The following is a 10,861-nucleotide window of genomic DNA, read 5'->3' on the forward strand; positions in this document are numbered from 1 at the left end:
TTGATCGTATTAAAGAACACCAGGTGGAGCATCCACTCTTTGTGGGGTTCTCTGGAGTGAAGAAAGTTAAGTCTGTGCAGAAGAGAACCATCTCCAGCTGGATTGTGCTCTACATGAAGATCTGCTACGCACAGGCTAAACAGCAGCAGCCGAAGGACTGCATGCTCATTCTACCATGGCCAAAGCTGCTACCACTGCGTTAGCATGCTGAGTCCCTGTCCTAGACGTTAACCAGGTGGCTATGTGGGCGTCGTTCAATACGTTCATGAAGCACTATTGTCTGTATAGTCAGGTTCTCCAAGAGGGACATTTTGCCCACTCGGTCCTGCAGGACTTTCTGGTTTGAGTCCATCCACAGACCCACATCCATATAGCTACTAATTTGCATCTCTATATCAAAAGGCGAGAAATGTACAGCTAGAAGTCTCTTATCAGAACAGCTTACCTTCGGTAATGCTCTTTCTGGTATAGACTTCATGTAGAAGCAGATACCTACAGACCCTCCTATTCTCCCCATTCTTTGGTTGGCCTCTATCAATTAACGATTCCCAGCCTAGGAATCTGCCCACTGGTCACACCAATTTGCTTTTGGGTCTTTGCACCTGGGGGCGCACACACTCTTTGAAAGCAACTGACGTAAACGTGCCGGGATCGGCAGCTATATCGGCTCAACACTTCATTTCTGGTGTGTAAAAGCGTTGCTGCAGAGCCTCATGGCGCACCCTACCAATGTGCAGAGGTGCTGCTGAAAACTTTACAGATCCAGTATGACACCTGGGGGATATTTAAAAAGTGAGGAATCTGCTGCTACCCTGAAAAAGCGTTACCGAAGGTAAGGAACTTGTTCTTCAGATCCACTCTCCAATAGAAAACTGGATTCCTGTGTGGAATTCTTCTCAGTTCAGTCATGAGTGGGTCTTTGTTCCCGCACCCAGGTCTACCTGGTGTTGGATTTAAGATCAGGCAATAGCACATTGGTCAAGATGCCCTTTTCATGCCCTACCCCACCCACTTACAGATGTCTAACAAAACAAACACCTGCTCTCATTATCCTCCTGTTTTACATCTCAAACCGTTTGAGCATTCCATCTTGTGCTGCTGGGCCTTGGGGCATCCTGGGGACAGTAGTACACTAATGCGCTAGTGGCTTGTGGAACAATTATCACAAAAAATGGAAAACCCTTATCGCCTTCATATTTCTTCCCTCACTTAAACAACATATTGTTGACTGAGCATCAGCAAAATTATGTGACTGGGAGCAGTGGAGTCCATGTTTACCATTCGACTAGCCCCTAAGCCTCCATCAGCCTCTATCAAAGTCATAAACCTTACTGTCAAGGAAATCATAGTTTGATTCCAAACTATTGTTTTGTTCTCAAGTCAGCAAAGTGGTGAAGGGTATCAATCTCTAGCTATACTCTGAAAGGTACTGTTACCACTACAAGCTAAACACTTGGTAGTTTGCCAGAGGCCCAGTTTATGGCTAGTGTGGACTACTGGAATTAGTCTACACTATACCAGAAGACATCTGAAACCCTGAGTATTTAGAATGTGGCTGCACACAGAAGCTTGAAGAGTGATATGTTTACTCACCAGCTCGATTGGTCTCTAACTTCCTCTTCCTTTTTGACTGTATTTGTTGACATCTTCTGTATCCAAAAGGCCACATGTAGTGCTTTACAAAACCTGGCTTGATTATTTCTGCTCAGTAGTAATACAGAAAGCCATGGAGTTTGGAACATAAGTTATGCCCTGCAACATTGTAGTTGGTTAGTGGCAATCAGCTTAAGTTTTCAATATAACATAACTAAGATCTGCATTGTTGAAATGAAATTGTTGTACTTCTGATTGTGGGTGAAATCTCTTTAATAACTCTACCATTTTCGGTTGCTCTTTTCTTAGTTCAGGCTGACAGATGACTCTGTTTGCTCCTTTTCAGATTTATGCAGCTTGGGAACTTCACTGGCATTCCTGGCCTGGTAGTGCCAGCTGGCTACAGCAAGTCAGGGCTACCAATCAGCCTTCAGGTAAAACAAATATATTGATTGCAATATGGTGGGAGTGGGGTCCATCATTATTAATAAGTTCCCTGTATTTATGGCTCGTGGTACGAGATCCTCTTGTTCTTCCGCTGTATCACTGTAAGTCCATAATGCATCGTTTAGACTGCCACACATATTGTCAGTGGACAACAAGTACTGTCTACACTCCTGACCCCAGGTTTGATGTTCTAACAAATATTTTTCTAAACAGATAATGCTGAACTTTTTTTAAATTGAGTTTATCAAAATAATTTCTAGTCCATACATGTTTACTGGAGTGGAGTATTTGTGATTAACTATAAGAGTGCACAGAGAAGTGCATTTTAGATTTCACTTGTGTGGGGATGCCAAAGATGGTGATGGGCTCACACAAAGCAACCTGTGTCACTGCTGGCCTGGGAGCCTGCCCCTGGTTCATTCTTTCTTAGCCTCTGGGTGCTGTTGTTAGTGGCTGAGGTGGAGGCTACCCTTTGAAATCTTATTCTTTCAAGCTGTTCACTTTCTGTCCATTCCATCTCCGCTAATGTACATAGTGAAGCGAGATGTAAGTTTGCACAGTGCATGGATTGCCGGTGGCTGGAGAGGAGCCAAGCATTTGAAGCGTGCCACATTTCCTCTACCAGCGCACTCTGTGCTCCTCCCCTTTTTGTGATAAGCATCTACAAAAGATGGCACCTGTTGTCTGGGCTTAATAAACATCTGTACGTGGGCACGACGGAGCCGCTCCACGAAATACTGCTGTTGTCCAGGGCCCGGGCGTCAGTGGTACATGGAGTGGCCATTCAGTCTTTTATTGGAACAGCTCACAGGATTTGAACCTTGCAATACAGCTGATTGGTGAGCTCTGATGATCAATATGTCCTGCGTGACCAGCAGTTTGTTTCAGACGTCCTCATGACCAAGGTTGGAAGTGTACATCTGCACTGTAGAAGAAGGACTAAAGGCTTGATGTAGGTGGCCCAATACTAGTCGATAACGGTGAAATTCGTTACATTTCACTGTTACCGACCGCTGTTTAGGCATTTGAGATGTAGGGAGGATTCAGGATTAAGGAATCGGTAAATACCGATTCCTTATGGCCTTGCATGTAAGGAATCGGTAATACCGATTCCTTAAATGCAATGTAGGTAGCACTTAAAACAGTGCACCTCAGCCTTAAGGAATCGCTATTTACCACCAACTCCAAGTTGGTGGTAAAAAGCGATTTCCTTTCAAAAAGCACTTTTTTGCTTTTTGAAGTAAGGCACACATCCATGCCCTTAGGGCATGCATGTGTGCCGCATGTGCACACATGCACATTTCAGGGGTGCAACGGGGTGTCCTTTGGACACCTTGGCACCCTTGAAATACCTCCCGGTATTACCGATTCGGAAATACTGAATAGGTAATACAGAATGAAGCCTATAGGAATGAATGGGTAGGTATTTGTTATTACCGAATTTCAATTACCGATTCGGTAATAACGAATATTAAGAATTCAGTATTATTTACCGAATTCTTACCTGCATCTGAAATACCGATTCCTAAATACCGAATCAGTAAAATTCAGTATTTAGGAATCGGTATTTCCCCGTTACCTACATCTAGCCCTAAGTCACTAAGAGAGTCACCTGCCTGCTCCCTCACTCCCAGACTAGGACTAACTCTAGGCCAAGAATCCTGCTGGAAGCGCCATTGGGCAGCCTGAAAGGAGAAGTGCTCGGTGCCTGTGCAAGACTACGCTGGACTGCACCATACAGAAAGGAGCCTGCCTGGGAGAGGGAATTCACCAGCCTAGGAGCCTGTGAGGAGTCATGGTGAGATCAGCAGTGCTCTAGGAACAAGAAGTCTCCTTGCTGCTGAAAAGCACGTAAAGCTGCAACCACCGCTTGCATCACTCAGGGTCCAGGGACAGAGTTTTGCATTCAGCATTGGTTGCTGAGCCCTATTTTTTCCATGATCCAGCCCTGATGCATGGTAATCTATGCCCCCCCCCTTCAGTTTCCTTTCCCTCAAAGCTTTGATAACACCATTTGATCTCCTGTCGCCTGGGGTTAGCAGAGAGGCAGGTGCAGTCACGGAGTCGGTGGCTGTAAACTCCGTCCGATCCATTGCACGCTTAAGGAGACTGGCTGGTCCTAGGCTTTGCTTGTGGACAAGCTGAAGAGACCAAGATGAAGAGGGAAGGGACCACTCCAGCCCGCAATAGGATTGGGAAAGCCTGCATTTGGTGTGTATGAGAACACCAAGGCGATAAAGTAGACACCTCACCTAAAAGAACAGGCGGATGTACAAGACGAGGATCCGGGAATCTGAGATAATACACAAAGTGCATCTCCAGAACATGGTCAGGTCCTGCATCTTACCAGATCCTCACCACCTGCCATTATTTCTTCATACCATGCAATGGTGAAGATAGCTGCACAGTGGCTTATGATATCCAGGTGACGGAAGAATCGGGCGAGCCTTGTTTGTTATTTGATACATTGAGGTAGTTTCTAGCAATGCTGCCTAGCGTGATGCAGCAGGGCAAGGAGACTTTTAAGGCACCAGCTGCAGCTATGGCAATCACACCACAAATTGAGAGCATATACAGATCTTTCCCATAGGCTCAGTACACATTGGCAGAAATGCACAAAGCTACTGATTCTAGCTACAATCAGAAAAGGTCACAAAATCTAGCAGCCATTAGGTGTCTACCACCTCACCGAGCAAGCTCGAAGTTCGATTCTGGAGGGAATAAAGTGGAGTCGAGCAGCGATCACAAAATGGGTCATTTCAAATTCCATTACACACACCTGATATTGATTTCAGTCGAGGGGGGGAATTGAAGAGGTCCTGCTACACCTCCTTAAAGTGCACGAGGAAAGAGTCTGTGCCTTCCTCAAGGAAGCCAAGACAAATCCAAAAATATGCCTTAAATCTGTCTTCGACACCCCAGAAGCTGCTAGAGAATAGCTGAGAAGAGTTTAGCAGGCAGACTCCATGCACGGCTGCAAATTTCAAGGTTTAAACCGGAGGTTCAGGCTACAGTCATAAAAACCCTTCTAAATTGAGAATATCTCTCCAGCCATCCATCAGGTGAATTGATGAAAACAAATAATAAGGGAGCATAGGCAATGGGTGCCTTACAGATTAGGGGAACCTGTAGAGGAGGGGCACTTCTAAAAAGGCGATCACGATGTACAGAAACCTATCGACAAGGATGCCTACAACAGCAATCACCAGGATAAACAGGGTGATCATGGCAACAAGCGTCGCACGCTCCGCAGCAGTTCCATAGCTTTGGCTGAGGGCGAGGAAAGAGCCCAGGGAGCTCTGCGACACCTACAAAGTGACCAGACATTGTTATCTACTGATCATTACTTCCCCGTCCAGGGGCAATTGAGATATTACCCAGAAACCTGGGAGGCTAGAGTCCCCGACAAGTGGTGCTTTGCAGTCATCAGTCAAGGATATTGCATAGAGGTGCTTCAACCGCCACTGGGTATAACTCGAAAGCACAAGATGACGACGAGAGTCCATATTCATTTATTATTTGAGGAAATACCAAGAACCACCGATGGTCTCTTCATGACGTAACATATGTATATGTAAAACGCACGTACACTCCAGCAGGGAGTGACTGAGATAACAGAAGTATATTGTTTCCCAGCTCAATGGTACTCATTTCATCAACCTGGGAAGGATGGCAAAAGATCCATTCGGTTTGAAAAGAAAACAGAGTATAACCTGGGAAGGATGAAAGGCTGAATGAACCTGCTAGGATTTGAACCTGTGACCATGAGGTTAAACACATGTTCCTGAAGTGGATGCATTAGTCAACTGATTAACCAGAACCGGCTTGGTAGCTCAGTGAGCCATGAGTCCAGACTAACCCGGAAGGGGTTGGTAAGATGAGATACCACCCCATTTATTGTGATGGAATTACTAGGTATGGCAGGTTGCTAAGGCACCATTTATTCAACTAATAGCATGAGGTGAGAGAGAAATACATGAATGGGTTGAGCCAAGATGTAATGTACTCTGTCTCAAGCCACTGACTGAAAGATGCTTGTCTCAAAAAGCCACGGGTTCAAGGGCGATACCCAAAGCACACTGTAAGAATATTGGAGACAGTAGGTCTTTCTTCTGTCAAAAGCCAGATGTAGAATTTACCCCAAAACTGTTTAACATGCTGAAAACAATTAACATACCATATAGAACTTGCACAACATGGTCTGTGGATGGGAAACACCATTACAACGCAGTCATTACAACGCACTACATTTACAAACTAGTCATCAAAAAGCAACTGCCTTTACATCGCATGCCATTACACCACATGTTACTACAACGCATGCCATTACAATGCACGTCACTACAACGCATGCCATTACAACACACTATAAGGTAAGTAATGGGGAATAGTAATTTTTACCCCTACACTATCCAACACTTACTACTGTTGCCCTAAAAGTATTATGCGTTGTAATGGCATGCGTTGTAATGGTATGCGTTGTAATGGTTTGCGTTGTAGCGGAATGCGTTGCAAATGTAGTTTCTAAAAATGCGTTGTGTTGGCATGCGTTGTAAAATCATGCTTTGTAATGGATGTTGCGATGTAAAAACTGCGTTTTAAAATCATGCTTTGTAACGGATGTTGCGATGTAAAAAACGCATTGTAGAGGCATGCGTTGTAAATGTTTGCATTGTAACGTGTTCCATTCTCCGTGGACACTGAAAGGGCACATGTGTTTCCCAGTTTTGAACTTCCAAGTATTTGTGGCTTACTTATCGTCCAGTGATGATCTGTGTGGGATCATTTGTTTGTAGTGTGGAGGGTTCTGACAGACTGGATGGTGCATGTATTGAAACCCAGAACTGACCTAACATAAGTATATCCCCTTCCTCTTTATATTTGCAGATTATGGCCAAGTGGTGGGACGAGGAAGTTCTGTTTCGTGTTGGGATGATGGTCGAAGAGTTCCGCAGCCACACCAAAAAACCAAAGATCTACTATGACATTCTTTGTTGAGGGGCATGTTATGTGGCGTTCCGTGGGGATCCACGGTCTTTCCAATAGGGCGTGACGGCACGCCGAGCAGCGCAGCGCACAGATAGCGTTGTCTTGTTTTACATAGGGAACATTTTGGATATTAGATAATATATATAAGAACATTTTTGACTAATGTTTACGTTTACATGTTTGTAATTGCAATTTTTCTCCAGAAGGTTACTCATTAGATATCGAGTTCAAACCAGGCTTGGCAACATTTGCCAAGTTGGGGAGATTGTAAGAACCATATGGAATGTTAAATGCAGTCCGCTAGCCCAGTGAACAGGTACCACGGTGTAAGAAATAACTTAACTGCATGCTTGGAATAACTGCTCTGGTAAACTAAATAAAGGACTGTTTACAAAATTGAAAAATGTCAAATTTTTCAGGCTACTGAGCTCTATTGTAGTTATAGTTCATTTTGAGCAAAGAAACTCATTAATGGGTGAAGAGGTTGGGGATCTATAGGTTAACGGAGCTTTGTGGTCAGAGTACTGGTTGCATGCTATGTAAATACTAAAGAGCAATACGTTAGATTTCTGTCTGGACAAGATGAGTGGGCTGTATGTGTAGAGAAGATGGTCTGTTTTGGAAGGTTAAAGATCCTGTTTTATTGAAGCTGTTGAACCTTTTTTGATAATTTATGATGCGTTGACCACTTTGACCTTACCAGTCGTGGTAGTAATTGTACTGACGTACTGTCAGGTGTACTTCCTATTCCTCCCCAGGGACTCTTTTTTTGCCTTCCCCCATCAGTTCCCTGCTGCTGCTTGGCCTTCCTGATGTGTGACTTCAAAATAAGACCCCAATCGCCATGGAAAGACCCGATGCATTGTGTGACAACAAGAAAGAACTCAAAAAGAGCTCAGACAACAAGCATTCACTCTTCCAGATTTCTGCCTCACACAAACACTCAAGCTTTCTTCACACGCCCAGAAACATTAATCAGTAGTGAATACTGCATTACACCTCATCCATCTTTATAAAGTGTGACGTACGTCTTCACCTAGAATACAGGCAGTTCTCCTGCCCCCTCAAAACAAATCTGTAAATTCTAAAACTACTCACGTAAGCGCTTAACATCCTGTTTTATTAGCCTTTTACTGAGACGTGGTTTGCTCGGCCCCTTAAGTTAAGTAGTCAATAAAATTTGTCTTCTACTCAGTCCTATCCAATTTTAATATTTTTCACGTTCACTTTGCACTGCTACTCAGTTACCACTCACACTATAATTGTCTGTACCTTCCATTTGTTCACTTACGTTTCAATGGTAACGTTCCTGCCGCGATGACATCTGTAGGACGTGAATTTTTTTTTTCCTGGGTAAAGAGAACCCATAAGATGTAAAAGGGCGGTACAGAGCGGCAACTGATGGGAATATTTTCCCATACCCTTGAGATTTGTTTATTGACTTGTCACAAATACACATACTTGTTAGGTTTTTTCCACTCCCGTTAGTAATTAATTGTGTCTTGGATGGTTCTCACAGTTGAGTTTCCCTTTTTCTGACCCCTAGACACTGTTTGTTGTTAGGGTGTCATCTTGTGCCATGAGCCATACCTGAATTATTTCCCACCCAAGGTTGTTCCAAAGACTAATTCATCTCTCCACCCTAAGGTGTTTTTAGTCGTCTTCTTGTTCTTTGTGTTTTTTACCCCGATCCTCTGTCCCCTGAAGCATCTCTCTTGCATTTCCTGGAGATTCAAATGAAGCTCCATCTTTACTTGTCTCAGAGTGATGCTTTCTGTAAGTTCGATGCCCTGTTTGTCACCTTCTGGGCTTCCACCAGGGGTGGTAAGCCTTCTGTGGGTACTCAGAGTCATTGCATCAAATTGGCCATTTCCTCAACAGAGAGTACAGGCTGGTACCTGACTTGGGTGGACTAACTATCTTGGTGAAGACCATACACGTCAAGATGCTATCTTTGCTCTAGGTTATCCCATTGGTGTAAAAAAATGACTTTCTTTCCACAAAAGCAAGCCGCATCAAAGGTTCCTGTGTTTCGCAGTTGATTCCTCTCATTTCCAGTTCTGGGGCAATCATTCGCCCTAAAGCCTACGCCAAGTGCTTTCCTTGCACCTCTTATTGGCGTTCTGAATCAGGAGAGCATTGCTAGTCTTTCCTATCTGGTTGACTGTCTGGTGGCATCATCATCACGAGATACCACAGGGACGCCGGTCGCAAGAGTATTTTCAGTACTAGGACACCATTGATTTCTAGGGAACCTGAAGAGACCTTATCTGATGCCTGCTCAAGACCAGACGTTCATTGGAGATAGGTGTCGGAATTTTGAAGGGTTGATCACGCAGCCCAATAGCTGGATCATCAAGATTCCCAGTCTACACAAATCAGGTGTCGGACAATCCAAAAATGGCTGCTTGGTTACAGACATCTTCTGAACAAGATCATAAGGCACATTTTGGCCCATTGGTCTCCGTCATCCCAGTACTTGTCTCCAACGATTCCAATGACACCGTAAATGAAAGAGGAGTTTTCATGGTGGACACTCTTAGCGAACATTCTGAAGGGAGTCCAATTGTGACCTCGACACCCACTCCTACTGATGACCGATGCCAGTGCAACTGGATGGAGGCGGGCCTGCATGGGGTCAAGACAGATCCGAGGTCACTGGGCCAGGGTGTAACAGATGAGATTCTCCAGGTGGAGGGAGTTAGAAGCTGATTGGTCAGCACTTCTTGCGCTTGCGCATCTTGTGGTGGGCAGAACTGCAGTTGTCAGAACTGACAACAACACAACCAAGACACACATCAACAAGCAGGGGGGCACAAGGTCCCCAGCATTGATGACCATTTTGGATCAGATCTTTCCGTGGGCCCAGAGCAAAATCATAGATTTAAAGGTGATTTATATTCAGGAGGAACTGAAGATCAGAGCAGACAGGTTGAGCAGGCAGCATCCTTCCTCTTGTGAGTTTTGCTTGTGCAGGCAGATGTTTGCCAAAAATGGGGCCTTCCAAGGATGAATATATTTTCCTCAGCACAGAACACTCTTCTTCGTCTGTTCTGTCCAAGGGAGGAGAAGGCTTGGGCAATTGATGCTCCCTTTTGCCCTTGGCCAGGTGTAGTCCTCTATGCGTTCCCACCTTCCCGCTACTTCTCATACATCTGATCAGATTGAGATGGGAGAAATCTACAGTGATCGTGATAGCTCCAGAATGACCCTGCTCTGCTTGGTTTCGCCTGAGGATTGACGAGGGGTTTCCTCTTCCGATACTTCATTCTCCTCTATAATTTCCCTTTCCCCCCAGTTGAGCTTGAGAACTCTCAGGCTAACATCCTGCAGGTTAGAAAGGCAGGGCTGATAAGGAAAGGCACCTCACAAAGGGTGGCTTCTAGTATAGCCTTATAGCCCGCCGTAGAGGGCTATACCGGCTATTAAAGGCCCTCTCCAGCGTTAAAGGCCCGAGCCGAAGGCGAGGGACTTTAATAGCCAGTATAGCCCAGCTACGAAGGGCTATAAGGCTATTAGAACATTCTGCCACTAGAGGGCAGAATGTTCTAACAAAAAAGAACAAAGCCTTATGGGAGCGCGAGGGGATTGGAATCCCCTCAGGCTCCCTGAAGCCTTTGTTCACAGCCAGAGCTGTGAACAAAGAAACATTGGAATGTTGGAGCTCCAGGCTTATACCAGCCATTATAAGCCCGGAGCACTCCATTGTTTTCAATGGAGCTCCCAAAATTCCAATGTTCTAATAGGGATTACATTCTCTTTTCCTATGCTAGGCACTACGCTTTGTTCCAGAGATGGTGAGATTCCAGGCAGTTAATTTCTCAATCTGCTG

At 44.8% G+C, this 10,861-nt stretch overlaps 1 protein-coding gene across 1 annotated transcript in view; it reads left to right on the plus strand.

Annotated features, from left to right (window-relative positions):
- LOC144772413 (uncharacterized) overlaps nucleotides 1-7,433 on the plus strand; it is a 277,094-nt gene extending 269,661 nt beyond the window's left edge. The window contains exons 19-20 of the mRNA XM_078656706.1: nucleotides 1,940-2,027; nucleotides 6,928-7,433. Coding sequence (XP_078512832.1) covers nucleotides 1,940-2,027; nucleotides 6,928-7,038 — 199 coding nt within the window. The 3' untranslated portion in view covers nucleotides 7,039-7,433. The remainder of the gene's footprint in view (nucleotides 1-1,939; nucleotides 2,028-6,927) is intronic.
- Nucleotides 7,434-10,861: the final 3,428 nt, after the last annotated feature.

Source organism: Lissotriton helveticus, chromosome 8, assembly GCF_964261635.1.
Source record: "Lissotriton helveticus chromosome 8, aLisHel1.1, whole genome shotgun sequence".
In the NCBI taxonomy this organism is placed as follows: domain Eukaryota; kingdom Metazoa; phylum Chordata; class Amphibia; order Caudata; family Salamandridae; genus Lissotriton; species Lissotriton helveticus.